Source organism: Chiloscyllium plagiosum, unplaced genomic scaffold (genome assembly GCF_037043375.1).
Source record: "Chiloscyllium plagiosum isolate Xiang-an unplaced genomic scaffold, Cpla_swu_hap1 HiC_scaffold_35, whole genome shotgun sequence".
In the NCBI taxonomy this organism is placed as follows: domain Eukaryota; kingdom Metazoa; phylum Chordata; class Chondrichthyes; order Orectolobiformes; family Hemiscylliidae; genus Chiloscyllium; species Chiloscyllium plagiosum.
In genome coordinates, this window is record NW_028270173.1 from 65,869,234 (window position 1) to 65,890,989 (window position 21,756).

The window sequence follows — 21,756 nt, forward strand, 5'->3', positions numbered from 1 at the left end:
GACTTCTCAGGGCTCTGTCTCTCTCTCTTTCACACTCATGCTCATCCTCTGTCTCTGTCTCTCTCAATAATGCTCACCCATCCCTCGTGCTTTCACTCATGCTCTCTCTCTCTCATGCGTTCACCCTCTGCCTATTTCTCTCTAACTCATTGTCATGCTCTATCTCGCTCACGCTCTGTCTCTCCCTCTTTCTCTCTCTTTTTCACTCATGTTCACCCCCTCTCAATTTCTTTCACTCACGCTCATCGTTTGTCTCTCTCACTCTCTCATGCGCTCACCCTGTGCCTCTTTCTCTCTCACTCTTACACTCACACTGTTTGTGATCGAGGGAGGTGCAGGGAGATAACTCCTTGCGTGAGGATTTGTTAATATTATTGTGAGGAATTTAAGCTAACAGCTTGTAAACAGTGAGTGGGCATTTGAAAAGAAGGTAAATGAACAATTCACTGAGGGTGAGAAGCTAATAAAGCAGGGAGGTGTTGGCCTAGTGGCATTATCGCTGGGCTGTTAATCCAGAGATGCAGGTCATGTGCTGGGGACCTGGGTTCAAATCCTGCCACGGCCGATGGTATAATCTGGAATTAAGGGTCTAATGATGACTGTGAATCAATTGTTGGAAAAACCCATTTGATTCACCAATGTCCTTTAGGGAAGGAAACTGCCATCCTTACTGGTCTGGCCTCCATGTGACTTCAGACCCACAGGAATGTAGTTGACTCTTAACTGCCCCCCTGGGCAATAAATGCTGGCCTTGACAGTGATGCCCTCAGCCTGTGAATGAATAACAAAAAAATATCTTTGGCAGTTTCAACTGCCACAATGTTGATTGACATAGCATCAAAGTTTGACGTGCGGAATAATTCTTTAAATGTGTTGAAGATTTCTGTTTTACATCAGCTTGTAAATGATCTTACAAGGGACAGTACAGTGCTGGACCTGTTTCTGGGGAACAACGTTGGGCAGCTGTTTGAGACGGCAAGGCATAGCACTTTATTGAAAAAGACCAGGACAACATAGGCTTTAGATTTCTAATGGTAAAGGAAAAAGGCGATCTGTAACAAAAGGACTTTGGATAGGGTAAGGCATATTTTATTAAAATAAGGCAGGATCTGGGTAAAGTAGTCTGGGAATAGTTGCTTGAAGGTGAATCCACAGCAGAATAATAGGAGGTGTTCAGAAAAGGAACTGGAATGGATAAAGGTCACTTCGGGTGAAATTTACAGTCAACAAGCCCAGAGAATCCTGGATCTCTAGGAATGCTCAGCACATGCATATGACACTTGCAAAGGGAGCAAATGAATGGAGGACCAGGAGAGTACACATATGAAGCATGAAGAAATGCTGGTCATAGAGTCATAGAGTCATAGAGATGTACAGCACGGAAACAGACCCTTCGGTCAAACCCGTCCATGCCGACCAGATATCCCAACCCAATCTAGTCCCACCTGCCAGCACCCGGTCCATATCCCTCCAAACCCTTCCTATTCATATACCCATACAAATGCCTCTTAAATGTTGCAATTGTACCAGCCTCCACCACTTCCTCTGGCAGCTCATTCCATACACGTACCACCCTCTGCGTGAAAAAGTTGCCCCTTAGGTCTCTTTTATATCTTTCCCCTCTCACCCTAAACCTATGCCCTCTAGTTCTGGACTCCCCCACCCCAGGGAAAAGACTTTGTCTATTTAGAGCTGAAAATGTGTTGCTGGAACAGCGCAGCAGGTCAGGCAGCATCCAGGAAACAGGAGAATCGACGTTTCGGGCATAAGCCCTTCTTCAGGAACTTTGTCTATTTACCCTATCCATGCCCCTCATAATTTTATAAACCTCTATAAGGTCACCCCTCAGCCTCCGACGCTCCAGGGAAAACAGTCCCAGCCTGTTCCACCTCTCCCTATAGCTCAGATCCTCCCACCCTGGCAACATTCTTGTGAATATTTTCTGAACCCTTTCACGTTTCACAACATCTTTCTGATAGGAAGGAGGCCAGAATTGCACGCAATATTCCAACAGTGGCCTGCTGGTGTCCAAGATTAGAGAGAATCCCAAAATATTCTACATCAAGCTGAAGAGATTAGCCAAGGAAAGGGTAGGGCCGATTAGAAACTGAGGCGGAGGGTAGATGGGATGGAGGATCCATCTTGGGAGCTGAAGGGCATTGGTACAGTAAACGAGTATGTCAGATCTGTCTTCCCTTGGAAGAGGAGGATTTAAGTCTATAAATTGGGAAGGTGCACTGTGAGGGTAATGTGGAATGGAAGTTTTTGGCTGGTTTATAAGTGAACAAATCCTCATGCCCGGGTGAGTTGTTTCCAAGACTGCTGTGGAACACGAGGGAGAAAATCTCAGGGCCCTGATCCAATTATTTAATTCCACTCTGGTCACATGGGGAGGGGTCAGAGGGTTGGAGAACAGATCATGTGGTTCAATTTATCAAGAAAGGTGACAATGATGGATGCAAAATTGTTCGGTTCCCATGGAGATTTGAGATGCAAAGTTGAAGTCTGTACTACATGCAGAGTGACCTTCACTCATCCTGTGGTGGAGTATAAAATAATAAGGTGACTCTGCTTTTGTACTCCTTATGGAACTGTACTCTTTCCATTATTTTGTCGGCAAATGTTACAGAGTCATAGTCATACAGTTATACAGCTTGAAAAATCTTTCGGTCCAACCAGTCCATGCTGAACATAATCCCAAACTAAACTAGTCCCAACTGCCTCTTCCGGACCCATATCCCTCCAAGCCTTTCCTATTTATAGATTTGTCTAAGTGTCTTGTAAGCATTGTAACTCTGCCAGCATCCATCACTTCCTCAGGAAGTTCATTCCACACACAAGCTACTCTCTGTGTATAAGATCTGTACCCCTCACGATCTTATAAAACTTTATATGATCACCTCTCAACCTGCACTTTGCTCTAGTGAGATAAGTCCCAACTGATCCAGCCTAGCTTTATAACACAAACCTTCCATACCCGGCAGGATTCGGATAAATCTCTTCTAACCCTCTCTCAGTCCATAACATCCTTCTGTTGCGCCTGCCACACAATGTGTTTCAGCAAAGAAACCATGAGTTTACTCTTAATAATAATATTTATTTACTTAACACAATTATAAATATAATACTAAAATACTCTACAATATAACAATTTGCACTATAAATCTAATCAAATATCTTTTGCTTTAGCTGACCTCTGGATGATCACATACCACCACAGTGGGGCAGCACAGTGGCTCAGTGGTTAGCACTGCTGCCTCACAGCACCTGGGTAAAGATTCAATTCCAGCCTCAGGTGACTGACTGTGTGGAGTTTGCACATTCTCCCCGTGTCTGCGTGGGTTTCCTCCGGGTGCTCCGGTTTCCTCCCACAGTCCAAAAATGTGCAGGTCAGGTGAATTGGCCATGCTAAATTGCCCGTAGTGTTAGGTGTATTAGTCAGAGGGAAATGGGTCTGGGTGGGTTACTCTTTGGAAAGTTGGTGTGAACTTGTGGGGCCAAAGGGCCTGTTTCCACACTGTAGGGAATCTAATCTAATCTCACACTAGATCTTGGCCTTGATCCACGTGGCGATGATCATCTGGTCTTCTCCCAGTGTCCCCATGGGTGTCTTTTCTCCTTGGTGGTTGGTCTCCAGGTACCACACCTGAGGATGGTGTTGTGGTGAATCTTATATTTATAAGTCTTTGTGTCCTTTGGGAGGGTCCTCAATGTCCACCAATGAATCGATCAGGGTTCAAACATCCAGGTGCTGACATGTTGATGGCGGGGTGGCCCCTAAGCATTCATTCCTGGAGGTGTTGGGGGCACATGGCCCTCTCCAAGTAAGGGTGTGGGGCACCCCTGTGTCTGGCAAACAAGTGGATGATTCCCATTGTCCTCGGGATGTCATTCAGGTCAATTCCATTCTATTCAAATCCAAGTGTTGTCTGCAGCTGATGGGACAATGGCAAAATGTCTGTCTGTAGCTGCAGCCTGTCTGGATTCTGCAGCATGTTTATCCTCGAGTCTGAGCAGAGACACTGTTGGCCAAGGTTTGTCTCAGTTCCCCTGCGTGCCTCATTTATTGTCCATTTTGCATACATCCATCATTTTGAGCAGCCTGTCCTGCCACATTCCTATAATAGGACGGGCAGAACTTTGTACTGTAGAAATCTTCAGGCCTGAAAGAAAGCATACAAAGGAGGGAAGGAAGGGATCAGATCATAGTTCAGGGTGTGAAAAAATGGGATTGGCTTGAGTGCAGCATTTTGTGGATTGTATACATGGTAGTTCTAAAATGGCATTGCACTGATGTTGGTGTAGAATTGCGGATGAATTTTTGCAAGGTTTGTGAAGGTTTGTAGCTCAGGTTCTGCGTATACAGAAAACCGACAAACACTGACCAAGTACTTAACTACACCAGCAACCATCCCAACACACACACACAAAGCTGTATCAGAACACTATTCCAACGAGCCACCTCACACTGCAGCACAGACGAACTTTGGAAAACAGAGGAGAACCACGTATACAACATATTCAAGAAGAACGGATACTCAAAAAATACAGTCCGCAGATTCCTCAAGAACAAACCACGACAAGTAGACCAAACACAGCCAGAAACCCTAACCACCTTACCATACATCAAAGAAGTTTCAGAAATGACAGCCAGATACTAAGACCCCTCGGAATCCTAGTAACACACAAACCCACCAACACTCTCAAACAAAAACTAACAAATTTAAAAGACCCAGTACAACCCATGGACAAGACCAATGTCAACTACAAATTTCCACGCAAGGACTGCCACAAACACTACGTAGGACAAACAGGAAGAAAGTTAGCCACCAGGATACACGAACACCAGCTAGCCACAAAAAGACACAACCCTCTCTCCCTTGTAGCCCTACACACGGATGGAAAAAAAACACCAGTTCAACTGGGACAACACATCTATCCTGGGACAGGCTAAGCAAAGACATGCCAGAGAATTCCTTGAGGCCTGGCACTCCAACCACAACGCCATAAACAAACACATAGATCTAGATACCATCTATCAACCCCTCAGAAAATGAACAGGAAATGACATCACCACAAATCCCAGGAACCCCATCCAGGAGAAAGATATAAATAGAAAGCAGGAGACAACAGCTTCGCTTCACTTGGAGGTCGCCACTGATGATGTTACCTAGCCAGGTAATGAAACATCTGGATATCAAACCTACAGCCTAAATTGCAGATGAAACCGTGACTTGACCTCCATAACCCATCCCTCAAATTGATGTTGGAAATGCCTTCTGATGAATAATCCCAGAAGTTAGCTGATATCCAATCTTTGAACAGTTTCACATTGATAGGTTAATTGTTAATTGTTAATTGTCAGTTAGTTGGCTCTTCTTTGTATATCGTAATCATGATTGCACATCAAATCAGTGAGGGGAGCGGGGAATGTATTTGAGACATTATGAAGTCAGAGAACTGTTATAATCAATTAATATTAATAGTATGTTGTCATTATAATTTTTAAAATTAATGGAAATGTTATTGATGTCGCTTGTGGGACCAGCATGAACTATCAATCCTTAATTACTATTGACAAGGTGAAGGAAAATTTGCCCCTTGAACAGCCACAATGAATGTTGTGTGGATTGAACTGCTCAGAAGGGAGATTCATTATATTTACTCAGTGAAAATGAAGTCATGGTGACACTGTTCCACATCAGGATGGTGCTGGTTTTGTCAGGGAGCATGCACATTCTGGAGCACCTCTTTACTTCTCTCTGGGTGGGAGGGGTTTCACGATTATAAGGTACTGTACTGTGGAAGGGGTTTGGTGAGTTGGTGCACTGTATATTTGTAACTCCCTTTCACAAACAGCAGTTGATGATACAGCCGGTCTTAGCATTGAATTCAACAACTTCAGATGATTATCCCATCTTGACCCCTCTGTTTTCATTTTGCTCCGTAATTTTATTTCATTTATTTTATTTATTTTTTTAATATATTTTTTCTGCACCTCTTATTTCTTGATTGTCTCTCTTTCTCTCACTCCCCACTCTCTCATCACCTTTTTCCCTCTCGTCTTCCCCCTTTGCTACCCCTCTACCTGTTTTGCATTTTGCCTCTGCTTCTCCCATCCCCCACAAAGTTTGTCACACAGCACTGGCCTTGGTCATTCCCTGCTCCTAACCTCCCTTTCATCTCTCTGTGCACTGTCATTATCACCTCGTTATTGCTACCTTTGCTTCTGGAGCCATGACTCTCCTTCTCTCAGCCTCATATAAATACCTCCCTATTTCCCTACTTTTTTTTAGCTTTGACAAAGGGTGAGTTAGACTCGAAATGTCAACTCTTTTCTCTCCTTACAGATACTGCCAGACCTGCTGAGATTTTTCAGCATTTTCTCTTTTGGTTTCAGATTCCAGCATCCGCTTTTAAGCAGTTGATGATAGATCAATTGTTAATTTTAAATCTGAAAGTGATTTTTTTTGGTGAGGCAAAGACATTGAGGGTTGTAGACCAATGGCCGTATGGAAGTAGGCCACAGCCGTATGGAAGTAGGCCACAGTTCAGTTGGTAATCTCATTGAATGGTGGAATAGGCTTAAAGGGCTGAATGATCTACTTGTTTTCCTATATTTCTGTTTGTTGTGTAAGAGTTGACATCGAGCAATGGGATGTTTTGACTGCATTGCTGTCAATTCTCATGAGCATTATGGGAGCCACACTCACCCAGGCAATTGAAGAGTATTTCGTTGACTTCCAGACTTGTACTTTCTACGTGGTCAACAGGGACTGAGAAATCTAAAACTGGTTAAGTGCTATAGAACCCATTCTCTCTGATCTATGGTTCCAGCCACATTGATTATAGAACTATGTGATTGGTGATTGGGCGACACGGTGGCACAGTGGTTAGCACTGCTGCCTCACAGCGCCAGAGACCCGGGTTCAATTCCCGCCTCAGGTGACTGACTGTGTGGAGTTTGCACGTTCTCCCTGTGTCTGCGTGGGTTTCCTCCGGGTGCTCCGGTTTCCTCCCACAGTCCAAAGATGTGCAGGTCAGGTGAATTGGCCATGCTAAATTGCCCGTAGTGGTAGGTAAGGGGTAAGGGTGGGTTGTGCTTCGGCAGGTTGGTGTGGACTTGTTGGGCCGAAGGGCCTGTTTCCACACTGTAATCTAATCTAATCTAATCTATGGGCAATTTAGCATGGCCAATCCACCTAACCAGTACAACTTTGGAATGTGGGAGGAAACTGAAGCACCCATGCAGACACGGGGAGAATGTGCAAACTCCACACAAACAGTTGCCCGAGGCTGGTATCAAACCTAGGTCCCTGTGAGGCTGCAGTGCCAACCACTGATCCACCATGCCACCCCGGTGCTATGGTTTCTAGCAGTAGCATCATAGTAGTCTACAATACAGAAGAAATTGGTTCTTAAGCTCATGGATTCTGCACCAGTCAAAAATAAGCACCAATTATTCGATCCTCATTTCCAATACTTGGCCCGTAGCCTAATATGGTTTGGATCCTAAGTGCACACTTAAAAACAAAAGTAGAGATAATGTTATGGTGATGACATTGAATGTTGCGATATGATCGTCACTTTCTCTTCGGTTGGAACTGATTGCTGTTTAGCATTGTGTGGTGCAAATGGTACTTATCCTTTATCAGGCCCAGCTTGATACTTGTCCAAGTCTGGGCATGATTTTTCATAGGGGAGAAAGTGAGAACTGCAGATACTGGAGATCAGAGCTTAAAATGTGTTGCTGGAAAAGCGCAGCAGGTCAGGCACCATCCAAGGAACAGGAGAATCGACGTTTCGGGCATAAGCCCTTCTTCTTATGCCTGAAACGTCGATTCTCCTGTTCCTTGGATGCTGCCTGACCTGCTGCGTTTTTCCAGCTACAGATTTTCAGCCATGATTTTTCATAGTTCACTCCACTATCTGAAAAGTCATGAATTCTGCGAGATACTGGACAACACTCAATGGACATTGACATATCCTCTTTCCTTTAAGTGAAGACATGACTTCAACCACTGATTGCTCCTGACTCGAGTTTCTATTCAGCTGCTTAATGCCACATTCGATCAGAGGCTGCCTTGATATAAGTGACAGTTGCACTTTCCTTCCTTTTCAAATTCAATTTCTCTGTTTATATTTACACCAAATGCTGAAGGTGGTCATGAGAAACGTGTGCAAGACAAAAAAATAAACTGAGCATTAGTAACAGTGTGTTGTCGTTGAGCAAGTGTTGATTGACAGCACTGTCGTCCACACCTTCCACCACTTTACTATCGTGTGAAAATAGATTGATGAGGTCGCAATTGTCCAGGTTGATTTGTCTGATTGTTGGGAGAGAGGTCATACCTGAGCAATTTTCCATCTTTCTCGCTAAATGTAAGTATTACAAGTGTTAAAAATCTACTGGAAAACATTTACCATGGATGTGGTTAACCTTGGACCATAGTGTTTCAGTACAGTTGGTGGAACGCTGCAAGGATCCCTGGCATTTGCAGTATCTAGAACATGCAATCATTTCTTGATATTGTGTGAAATGATTTGAACTGTGTGAAAGCTAGTTTCACTGATACTCCCTCAGGAGGGGAGTGAGAAGATCATCCAGAGGGAGGCTATGAATTGCTTCATCTACTCCTACGTTCTTAACATCTTGTAAAAATTGTAGCATAGTCTGATGAGAACCTAAAGCTCATCCTGGATCCTTTCAATTCAAAGGTGCCTCTTTTTTTCAACCAAAAGGACCCATCACTGAGCTGGAAGCAGAGGAAATGTTGTAGACATCAGTGATGAGGTCTTCACCAGCAAAACCATTGTTCTGTTGGTCAAATGCAAAATAAAATCCTTGTCATGTCAACTTTATGCTCAGCTAATTCCTTTTTCCAAATGACAGATTCTGATGTTCGTTACTGGGAAGCTGACAAAACATTGTTGGAGAGTGAGAACCTGTATTCAGTTGAAACAGCACAGGCTTCAGCTATAACCGTGGAAACCACTGCGTATGCCTTACTTCAGGCATTGTCAAGGAATGACATTGACTATGCAGCACCAATTGTGAGATGGCTAACTCAGCAACAAAACTATGGTGGTGGATTTCAATCGACACAGGTAAATGCTTGACTTCCTACTGACAGGCATTCAGGTATTCCCATGGCTGTTAACGTTAATAACAGGCATTGAGATATTTCCATGGCTGTTAATGTTAATAACAGGCATTGAAATATTTCCATGGCTGTTAATATTAATAACAGTTAGTTGTTACTGTTTGCAATCAAATTGGACATTGATTTTTTTTATCTGCATGGTTAATGCATTGGCACAAATTTTAATTCTTTGAAAATGTTGATCCTTAATAAACTGATGCATAACTGGGTATCTTGACAACAATTGGCAACTAAATTCCTAAACGCTTTATGGCTCTGCATCAGTTTATCTTTCGGCACTGTCCTTGAAACCTATCTGTTTCTGCAACATTCACAAACCTGTCATAAAATGGTTGAAAGTCGGCATTATGGAGTGCTCTGGCAGTGGAAGAGGCCCTTCAGAAAATCATATCTGTGCCCACAAGAGGTAAGACTCAAGCCATTCTAATCACATTTGTCAGCAGTAGGCCCAGAGCCTTGTATGCTTTGGCATCACAAATGCCCACCTAAATACTTCTTCGATGTTATCAGGGATTCTGCCTCTCCCACACTCTCACCACAGGTTTGACGCAAAACAAATAAGGTTCCTCAGATCCTCTTTAAATCTCCTGTTGGATACTTTCAATTTATCAACTCTACCTATTCTTCTTGTAATTTTCGAGATGACATCATGTCCCCAGTCAGTGTTCCCTGCTCCAGTAACATAGACTCAGGGAATTCTGCAGCATGGAAGGAGCACTTCATTCTACTGAGTCCAAGACCACAAAAAACACACTAAATATGCATTTGTCTCACATGCTAGCTATAAGCCCATAATCTTGAATGCTATTGCAGTTCAAGTGCTCATCCAACTACGTTTTAAATGTTTTCAGGTTATCCATCTCAACTAATGTCCCGGGCAACGCATTCCAGATTCCCACCATCTTCTGGGTGTCTTTTCTTTGCTGAAATTCCATCTAAGACTTTCACCTTAAACATATATCCCCTCGCTAATGGACCTTTTGCTAAAGGGAGGTGGCTTCTTTCTATTTATCTTACCTCCACCCCTCGTAATCCAGAAGCCTCACCCCAGTAAGGACTCCCCTCAACCTTCTCTACTCCAAAGAAAACAACCCAACTTGATCACAGAGTTGAAATGTGTTAACCCAGATAACAACCTAGTGGACGTCGCCCACACACACTCCACAGTGGGAAGGAGGGAACTGCACACTGTATTCCAGTTGTGGCCAAGCCAAAGCCCTGCACAACTGTTCGGCTGTCTGCTTTCTTAACTGTCCTTTTAAGCTGCCATGCCATGTCCAGGTATCTGTGCACAAGCACCCCAAGATGATACTGTTCCTCTGTCCTTCCTAACATCCTGCCATTTACTGGATGAGTTTTCTTCCTCGTCGAAGAGTGTGGTGCTGGAAAAGCACAGACGGTCAGGCAGCATCCGAGGAGCAGGAGAATCAACATTTCAAGTGTAAGCTCTTCATCAGAAAGAACTTCATTTCTGATGTAGCCCTTATGTTTGAAACGTCGATTCTCCAGCTCCTCGGATGCTGCCTGGCTGGCTGTGCTTTTCCAACACCACACTCTTCGACTCTGATCTCCAACACCTGCGGTCCTCACCTTCTCCGAGATGATTGGTCTTCCTGTTTGTTCTTCCCGATTGCATCACCTACACTTATCAGGGTTAACATTCCATATGCCACCGACCTGCCCCTTTGACCAATCTGTAACTTTGGATCCAACTGGGCGACACAGTGGCTCAGTGGTTAGCACTGCTGCCTCACCGCACCAGGGCCCCGGGTTCGATTCCAGCCTCAGGTGACTACCTGTCTATGTGGAGTTTGCACACTCTCCCCGTGACTGTGCAGATTTCCTCTGGATGCTCCGGTTTCCTCCCACAGTCCAAACATATACAAGTTAGGTGAATTGGCCATGCTAAATTGTCCCATAGTGTTCAGGCTTGTGTAGTTTAAGTGCATGAGTCAGAGGAAATGTAAATGTAATAGGGAATGGATCTGGATGGGATACTCTTTGGAGAGTTAGTGCAGACTTGTTGGGCCAAATGGCCTGTTTCCACACTAGGGGATTCTATGAACTTGTTGTATGACCTTGGACCCCACAGCCTTGACCTTTATCAGTTTCCCATGTGGGACCTTGTCAAAAGCTTTGCTGAAATCCATATGCACTACATCAACTGCACAACCCTCATCTCCACACTCTGTCACTTCATTGAGGCTTAGATTAGATTCCCTATGGTGTGGAAACAGGCCATTTGGCCTAGCAAGTCCACACCCACCCTCCGAAGAGTAACCCACCCAGACCCATTTCCCTCTGACTAATGCACCTAACACTATGGGCAATTTAGCTAGGCCAATTCATCTAACCTGCACATCTTTGGATTGTGGGAGGAAACCAGAGCACCAGGAGGAAACCCATGCAGACACGGGGGGGGGAGTATGCAAACTCCACACAGACATTTGCCTGAGGCAGGAATTGAACCTGGGACCCTGGCGCTGTGAGGCAGCAGTGTTAAACACTGAGCCACTGTGCCGTTTGTAAACTATGGCCACCATGCCCCAACCCCTGCCCACCCCCAACAAAGCTATGCTAAGCATTGCTGATCAAACCTCACTTCTCTAAATGGAAATTAAGCCTGCCCTTCCAAACTTGCTCCAATATTTAGCCCTGCACTGATAGGAGACTCACCCCAGTCTGGAAGACCTTGCTTTGCCTTTATCACACATCGTGATGAGTGGAACCATGTTAGCTGTACTCCAGTCCTCTGGTACTGCCCCTGTGGCTAGAGATGTTTGAAAGCTCTGGATTGGGACCAATGGGATTTCTTCCCTCATCTCCCACAGCATTCTGGCATCTAACTCATCCAGACCTGGGATTATCCAATTTTAAATGCACTAAAAATTCTAGTACCTCCCCACTCACTATTAAACCTGCTCAAGAACCCTCACAGTCTATCTTCGCAAATCCACCTTCCCCTGAATGAAGGCTGATGTGAAGTCCTTATTTAATAACTGACAAATGCCCTCTGCTTCAAGCCACAGATTTGCCCCCTAGTCCCACTGTTTCCCTGTTTTTTTCTCTTCCCCTTAATACACTTGTGGAAGATTTTGGGATTCTCCCTAATTCACATCTTGCTCACCAATGTTGGTTAAATGTCCTCGTTTCGATCTCCTAATTGCTTTGGCAAGCTTCCCCTGTGCACAAAACATCATTGTCATTGGCTTTCCCTCACAGACATGGGTGATTCTCCTCTACCCTCAGGATGCGTCCATTGGTGGCTATCGTAAGCTCTGTTAGACTTACAGAAGGTTGTTGTGGGAAGGGATGGGCAGGGAAATTGATGTGGCATTGCGCTCCTTTCACTGTTTTTGTCTGGCTTCCACTTTTTTCCAAAGGCAAGTCTCAATGTGTTTGACATATTCCCAGATGCTCCTCTTCTGCTTTAAACAGTCTTGGGCCAGTGATTCCCAGGTGTCAGGGGAATGCCACTCTTGAGTTTATCACTGAAGCTCTTCCTTTGTCTACCTGGGTCTCATCCACTGTTTTAAAGCTGGGAATAGAGCATCTGCTTGGTGGGGGGGGGGGGGGTCTCGTGACAGTCAAAAGGATGATACACCCGGCCCATCGTAGCTGATTATGGGTGGGCAGTGCCTTGATGCTGGTGATATTGGCCTCATCGAGGATAATGGTGTTTGTGCATCTATATAGTTCACTGGGACGCCATAGATTTGCTCCTTTGATACCTGTTATACACCTCCCTTTTCCTTTCTTTAAAATCTGATCCTGAATGTTTATAGACCTCCAGGGCTATTGGCTTATTGTTCCTACATTTAACCTTAAAAAGAACTTATTTGACCTATATTGTCCTCAACAACGTTTGAACACTCCTACTGTTCTGCTATAGATTAAGTAACTGCTTCTCATCTACTTTGAAATATCTTCCCAAATTATAATAAAATCTAACTTCCCAAAATCCAATTTTTTCCCAATCCCTTTTTTTCCCTTTCTCATAATTAATTTTAAACATATTACGTTGTGTTCGCTACCACTCACACCTCAAACGCATGTCAAACTTTGTTCCCCAGTATTTGGTCCAGTACTGCATTGTTCCTTGCAGGACCATTTACATGCTTGGAGAGAAAGCAATCCTGAATACTTTGTCAAGAAACCTGCACCTTCTGAACCATTATTGTTATCTTCACACATTCGATTTTCAAAGGCTATGGATAGAGAGCTGGAGAATGAGACTCATTTGGCAGTTCATACAGACACAGTGCTTGGAATGGTCTCCCTCTGTGCTGTAAATTCTATGATAATATGATTCAGTAAATTGTCTACGTATCTTCTCTTCCTTTCCCTGCTGACTGTTTTGGAGCCTATAATACATTCCTCACAGTAACACTGCCCCCTTTTCATTCTAAACTCTATTGGACAAAGCCTCATTTGACAACTCTTCAAAGATATCATCCCTTCTCATTCGGGGAACTGATTCTTTCATTAATAATGTGACACCATATCCTCTTTTATGCTTTCTTCTATCTCACCTGAAGATCCTAGATCCCAAAATGTTGTGTTGGTAGTCCTGTCCGTCCCTCAACCCTGTCTCTGTAATACAAGAACATCACAATTCAACCTGTCAATCTGCATCCTTATCTCATCTGTCTTTCTATAGTACACCGAACAGTAAAAGTGAGGTCACATAGCTTCACTTTTATTGAATGAACCTGTCCTGCACCAGCACCTGACAAAATAGTTTAAGTTCTTCCTAACAGTGTTAGTAAACTTTCTGGCTCAGAAGTTTACTCCTTTCAATGGATAAGGTGAAAGTGAGGGCTGCAGATGCTGGAGATCAGAGTTGAAGAGTGTGTTGCTGGAAAAGCACAGCAGGTCAGGCAGCATCCGAGGAGCAGGAGAGTCGATGTTTCGAGCAAAAGCCCTTCATCAGCCTTATTCCAGTTGAAGGACTTATGCTCAAAACATCGATTCTCCTGCTCCGCGGATGCTGCCTGACCTGCTGTGCTTTTCCAGCACCAAACGTTTCAACTCCTTTTTATGAATGTATCAGAAAAGAATCTTTAGGGGGAGGGAGAGCAGCCAGAAGCTGTGGTACACATCAGTAAGAGTGACATAGGTAGGGAAAGGGAGGAGGAATTGAAGACAAAATATCGGGAATGAGATTGGAAGCTAAAAGGCAGGACGAGCAGAGTAGTAATCTCAGGATCGCTACCAGGGCCACGTGCTAGTGAGGCTAGGAACAGAGAGCGAGTACAGATGAACATGTGGCTGCAGGGCTGGTGGAGGAGAGAGGGCTTCAGAAATGTGGATCATTGGGATATCTTCTGAGGATGGTGGGACCTGTACAAGAAGGATGAGTACCACCAATAACCTGGGCAGGAAGTTTGCTAGAACTCTTTGGGAGGGTGTAAACTAGATTGGCAGGGGGTGGGAAACGGAGCAATGGATCAGCTGATGGAGTAGGTAGTGATCAGGTAGATACAGCATGCAGAGAGTCTCTCAGGTGGAATAGGCACTTGACAGGACAAAGGTGCAGTCAGTGTGATGTGTTGAAGAGGGACTATTTTAATGCAAGAAGTATCTGGAATAAGAGTGATGAACTTAGAGAGCATGCATCAGTTCTTGGAACAATGATGTTGTGGCCATTCTGGAGAACTGGATATCACAGGGGCAGGAATGGTTATTGGATGTTCTGGGGTTTAGATGTTTCAAAAGGAATGGGGGAGATAAAAGAGGTTCACTACCTATGGCATTGCTAATCAGCGATAGTGTCACAGCTACTAAAAAGGAGGTCATCGAGGAGGGTTTGTCTTCAGAGGCAGCATGGGTGGAAGTCAGAAACTGGAAAGGAGCAGTCACTTAATTGAGAGTTTTCTACAGAACCCTACCCCCTCACAATAGCAACAGGGACACGGAGGAGCAGATTGGGAGGCAGAGTTTGGAAAGGTGCAGAAGTAACAAGGTTGTTGTCATGGCTTTGACAAAGGGTCAGTTAGACTCGAAACGTCAGCTCTTTTCTCTCCTTACAGATGCTGCCAGACCTGCTGAGATTTTCCAGCATTTTCTCTTTTTTGTCTAACTTGAGAAAGTACCTACTGATTAGCGCTGGATAGGTTTGTCCCACTGAGGCAATGAAGGGATGGTAGGTTGAAGGAACCTTGGTTGACAAGGGATGTGGAACATCTAGTCAAAAAGAAGAAGGAAACTTACTTAAGGTTGAAGAAGCAAGGATTAGAAAGGTCTTTAGAGAGTTTCAAGGTAGCCAGGAAGGAACTGAAGAATGGATTTGGGAGAGCGAGCAGGAGGCATTCAAAAGATTTAGTGGGTAGAATTAATGAAAACCCTAAGACATTCTACACTTATGTGAGAAACAAGAGGATGGCCAGTGTGAGGGTAGGGCTGATCAGGGATAGTGGAGGGATATTGTGCTTGGAGTTGGAGGAGGTAGGGGAGGTCCTTAATCAATACTTTGCTTCAGTATTCATTACTGAGAGGACATTGACATTTCTGTGGACAGCATGAAACAGGCTGGTATGCTAGAACACATTGATGTTAGGAAGGAGGATGTGCTGAAAATTTTGAAAAACCTAAGGATAGATGAATCATCTGGGCCAAACGGGATATACCCAAGGTTACTACAGGAAGTGAGAGAAGAGATTGCTGTGACTTTGATGATGATCTTTACGTCCTAACTGTCCTCTGGAGTAGCACCAGATGATTGAAGGGTAACAAATATTATTCCCTTGGTCAAGAAAGGGAATAGGGACAATCCTGGGAATTACGGACCAGTCGGTCATATGTCTGTGGTGGGCAAACTATTGGAGAGGATTCTGGGAGACAGGATTTATGATTACTTGGAAAACCATAACTTGATTTGTGATAGTCAGCACAGCTTTGTGATGGGCAGGTCATGACTCACAAACCTTATTAAATTCTTTGAGGATGTGACAAACACATTATAGAGTCATAGAGATGTACAGCACGAAACAGACCCTTCGGTCCAACTTGTCCCTGCCAACTAGATATCACAACCCAATCTTGACCCATCTGCCAGCACCCAGCCTATATCCCTCCAAACCCTTCCTATTCATATTCCCATTCAGATGCCTTTTAAATGTTGCAGTTGTACCAGCCTCCACCACTTCCTCTGGCAACCCATTCCACACACACACACCACCCTCTGCATGAAAACGTTGTCCCTTAGGTCTCTTTTATATCTTTCCCCTCTCACTCTGAACCTATGCCCTCTAGTTCTGGACTCCCTCACTCCAGGGAAGAGACCTTGTCTATTTATCTTATCCTTACCCCTAATAATTTTATAAACCTCTATAAGGTCACCGCTCAGCCTCCGGTGCTCCAGGTAAAACAGCCCTAGCCCAGTCAACCTCTCTCTATAGCTCAAATCCTCCAACCCTGGCAACATCCTTGTCAATCTTTTCTGAAACCTTTCAAGTTTCACAACATCCTTCTGAAAGGAAGGAGACCAGAACTGCACGCAGTATACCAAAAGTGGCCTAACCAATATCCTGTACAGCCACAACATGACCTCCCAACTCCTGTACTCAGTACTCTGACCAATAAAGGAAAGCATTCCAAATGCCTTCTTCACTATCCTATCTACCTGCGACTCCATTTTCAAGGAGCTCCGAACCTACACCCCAAGGTCTCCTTGTTCTTCAACACTCTCTAGGACCTTAGCAGTAAGTGTTTAAGTCCTGCTAAGGTTTGCGTTCCCAAAATGCAGCACCTCACATTTATCTAATTTAAACTCCATCTGCCACTTCTCAGCCCATTGGCCCATCTGATCAAGATCCCATCGTAATCTGAGGTAACCTTCTTCACTCTTCACTACACCTCCAATTTTGGTGTCATCTGCAAACTTACTAACTGTACCTCTTATGCTCACATCCAAATGATTTACATAGATAACGAAAAGTAGTGGACCCAGCACCGAACCTTGGGGCACTCCACTGGTCACAGGCCTCCAGTCCGAAAAACAATCTTCCAGCACCACCCTCTGTCTTCTGCCTTTGAGCTAGTTCTGTATCCAAATGGCTAGTTCTCCCTATATTCCATTAGATCTAACTTTGCTAACCAGTCTCCCATGGGGAACCTTGTCGAACGCCTTACTGAAGTCCATATAGATCACATCTATTGCTCTGCCCTCATCAATCCACTTTGTTACTTCCTCAAAAAACTCAATCAGGTTGGTGAAACATGTTTCCCCACACACAACACCATATCGATTATCCCTAATCAGTCCTTGTCTTTCCAAATACATGTACATCCTGTCCCTCATGATTCCTTTCAACAACTTGCCCACCACCAATGTCAGGCTCACTGATCTATAGTTCCCTGGCTCTGAATGAGTCTGCCTGAGGGACCTCGTTGAATGCCTTACTAAAATCCATGTAAATAACATTGATTGCTTCGACCATCATCGATCACCTTCAGCACCTCCTTGAAACATTAGTCAAGTTAGTAAGACATGACCTGCCCCACACAAAGCCCATGCTAACTGTCCCTAATTAGGCCTGCTTTTCTATAAGAATGCAAATCCTATACTGAATAATTGCCTCCAACAGTTTCCAATCCACCGATGAGACACTCACTGGTCTATTATTTCCTGGATTGTCTCTATTTCCCTTCTTGAACAGAGGAACAACATTAGCTACTTACCAGTCTCCAGGATCTCTCTAGTGGCTAGCATGGATACCAGAAATACCAGATACTATTGGAAGTCGCATGTTGATGCTTTTGTGTAACTTACGTGTTTAGTTTTTAGCCATAGCATTCAAAGCTGTGTAAGAGTGTCGCTGTGCAATAGGCAAGTTGCCTTACAGTCTAAGAATCCTACAGCATGGAGACAGGCCCATCAGCCCAACCAAAATGTCCATCCATGCTAACCCCATTTCCTTGCACTTGGCCCATATCTTTCTAAACCTTTCCTATCTATGTATTTGTCCAAACGCCTTTAAATGGTGTTAATGTACCCGCCTCAACTACTTCTGCTGGTCAAAAGACTTGGTGCATTCACCCTCTCCCTGCTTTTCAGGATCTTATACACTTGTATCAGCATCCCCCTTGTTTCCTATCCTCTAAACAAACAGTCCTAGCTTATCTAACCTCTCCCCATAACTCAGAGCCTTGAGTCCTGCCAACATTCTTGTAAATGTCTTCTGCACTCTTTCCAGTTTGATAACATCCTTCTTAGAGCAAGGTGACCAAAACTGAACAAAATGTTCCAAGTGTGGCCTGACCAATGTCCTGTACATCTGCAACATAACTTCAATACTCAATGCCCTGACCGATGAAGGTCGGTGTACAAAAAGCCTTCTTCACTGCCCTGACTCCACTTTCAGAGAACCATGCACCTGAATTCCAAGATCCCTCTGTTCCACTACACTCCTGAAGGCCCTACCATTCACCATGAAACTCCTACCTTGATTTGACTTTCCAAAATTCACACCCTCACACTTTTCTATATTAAACTCCATTTGACATTTCTCAGCCCACTTCTACAGCTGATCAAAATCCTGCTGCAATTTCCACGTCTCATTGTCCACAGTACTGTCTATTTTAATGTCATCTTCAAACATACTAATCACGCCCTGTACATTCTTATTCAAATCATTGATATAGACAACAAACAGCAGTGGGCTCCTGAGGCGCACCACTAGTCACAGGCCTCCAGTCCGACAAGCATCCTTCACTCTTACCCTCTGCTTCCTACCGTCAAGCCAATTGTGTATCCAATTTGCCAGCTCTCCCTGGATTCCATGTGATCTAATCTTCCAGAGCAGCCTATCTGTCAAAGAGCTGAAAAATGTGTTGCTGGAAAAGCGAAGCAGGTCAGGCAGCATCCAAGGAGCAGGAGAAACGACATTTTGGGCATAAGCCCTTCTTCAGGAATGAGGAAAGTGTGCCAAACAGGCTAACATAAAAGGTAGGGAGGAGGGACTTGGGGGAGGGGCAATGTCAAAGACCTTACTGAAATCCATATAGACTACGTCTACCACCCTTCTGGGTTACGATCGAGCCCTCCACTATCACCTGATGAAGGAGTGTCGCTCCGAAAGCTAGTGTGTTTCCAATTAAACCTGTTGGACTATAACCTGGTGTTGTGTGATTTTTAACCTTGTATGTCCAATTTAGTCCTTCAGGGATCCTATTCTTTCTCCAACTATTCTTTTTCCTCTGATATACTTAAAGAATCTCTTTGGGTTCACCCTAATCTTCTCAGAAAAACTATCTCGTGCTGGCTTTTTGCCCTCTTGATTTCCTTCTTCAGTAAAGTCCTGCAGTAAACTATGTATTTCCAGGGAACCCCTTGATCCTACTAGCCTGTATCTGACCCATGCCTTTTTTCTGGTCAAAGCCTCAATATCTCTTGTCATCCAATGTTCCCTATTCCTGCCCCCCTGGTCTTCCACCCTCACAGGAACATACAGACCTTGAACTCACATTGTCTCATGTTTCAAGCCCTCACACTTTCTGGAGGTCCGTTTGCCTGCATATAAACTACTCCAGTTAAACTCTGCAAGCTCCTGTCTGATTCCATCAAAATTTGTTTTTCCCCAATTTAGAACTTGAACCTGTGGACTGGTTTTGTCCCTCTCCATAACTGTTTTAAAATGAACGTAACTATGGTCACTGGTCCCAAAGTGCTCCCCTACTGTCACCTCTGTCACCTGTCCCACGCTGTTTGCAAAGAGTAGGTCAAGTTTTGCCCCCTCCCGATTAGGAGCCTCTCTCCACTGCTTGAGGAAACTTTCCTGAATACACTTAACGAATTTCACTCTATCTTTTTTGAGCTATAGGGAGAGGCTGAACAGGCTGGGGTTGTTTTCCCTGGAGCGCCGGAGGCTGAGGGGTGACCTTATAGAGGTTTACAAAATTATGAGAGGCATGGACAGGGTAAATAGGCAAAGTCTTTTCCCTGGGATCGGGGTGTCCAGAACTAGAGGGCATAGGTTTAGGGTGAGAGGGGAAAGATATAAAAGAGACCTACATGGCAACTTTTTCACGCAGTGGGTGGTACGTGTATGGAATGAGCTGCCAGAGGAAGTGGTGGTGGCTGGTACAATTGCAACATTTAAGAGGCATTTGGATGGGTATATGAATAGGAAGGGTTTGGAGGGATATGGGCCGGGTGCTGGCAGATGCAAGATGTTGAAAATCTGCCATAATGTTTAAAAACAGTGACAATTTTCCATGATCAACATTTCTAAGACATTGCAATGACTATCCTGTGAAATGTAAAATTGGAACCATACGATAAATTGATATCTGAATTGCAATCTCGGTCAGTATGCAGGGAAAATGTTTGCCCTTCATATGCTGAAATAATTCCATGAATCTAAAAGTCAGTTTTTGCTTCATTGAAGGACACTGTGATTGCCTTGGAAGGTTTATCACGATATCACATTGCATTTCTGAAGAGGGAAGAAGAAATCAATATGCAAATTCAATTCAATGTTTTTGGAAGCTCCATGGAGAACAGGATTCATTTGCGCAGACGTAATGCTCTGACCGAGAAAGAATTGAAGGTAAGTTTGTAGTTAGGAAAATCACAGAAATTTATGTGTCAACTTCTTCATCAATAATGTTCCGTTGCTTTCAAAATGCATTTTCCACTGTGCAAAATAATAACATATTAGAGCATCATAGGTCTATGGGGAAAGAAATCATACAAAACCCAATCCATTCAGCAACATATTTTATATATAGAGTCATACAGCATGCAAACAGACCCTTCTGTCCAATCAGTGCATACCGAACATAATCCCAAACTAAACTAATTACACCTGCCAGATCCTGGTCCTATTCAGGTGCTTTTCCAAATGTCTTTTCAATGCATAATTTCAGTTATCACACTGTAAAGTTTTGCTATAAATTCTGTGTTAGGATTGAGCCCTCCATACCACCTGATGAAGGAGCGCACTCCGAAAGCTAGTGTGCTTCCAATTAAACCTGTTGGACTATAACCTGGTGTTGTGTGATTTTTAACTTTGTACACCCCAGTCCAACACCGGCCTCTCCAAATCATTTTTAAATGATGTAATTGTACCCACATCCGCCATTTCGTTAGGAAATTCATTCCATATGCAATCCACCCTCTGAAACATCTTGACAAGTTATAAATTCCAGCATAGGGATAAAACAAAGAAGATGAGGGTAAGGAGGAAATTTTTCTCATGACAAAGAACTTTACCTTTATCCATTTAAGCAACAGTAATCACAGCCAACTGGAGTTCAGCCAAGGAATTCAGCTACCCCCACTCCTTTTCATTGCATGGGCATGGCACGGTGGCTCAGTAGTTAGCACTGCTGTCTCACAGCACCAGGGTCCCAGGTTCGATCCTAGCCTTGTCTGTGTGGAATTTGCACATTCTCCCTGTGTCTGCGTGGGTTTCCTTCGGGTGCTCCAGTTTCCTCCCACAGTCCAAGTATGTGTAGGTTAGGTGAATTGGTCCATAGCATTAGGCGCATTAGTCAGAGGGAAATGGGTCTGGGTGGGTTACTGTTTGGAGGGTTTGGAGATAATACATCACAGGATGCTGGAGGAAGAGCAGGTCGGACTTGGACG

The 21,756-nt window shown here is 44.1% G+C and overlaps 1 protein-coding gene across 1 annotated transcript in view; it reads left to right on the forward strand.

The window, feature by feature from the left end:
- The window catches only part of LOC122541279 (complement C4-like), a 327,363-nt gene that overhangs the window by 234,419 nt on the left and 71,188 nt on the right, over positions 1–21,756 (forward strand). Inside the window, exons 29-30 of the mRNA XM_087979764.1 lie at positions 8,894–9,108; positions 20,555–20,716. Of these exons, the coding sequence (XP_087835890.1) occupies positions 8,894–9,108; positions 20,555–20,716 (377 nt within the window). The remainder of the gene's footprint in view (positions 1–8,893; positions 9,109–20,554; positions 20,717–21,756) is intronic.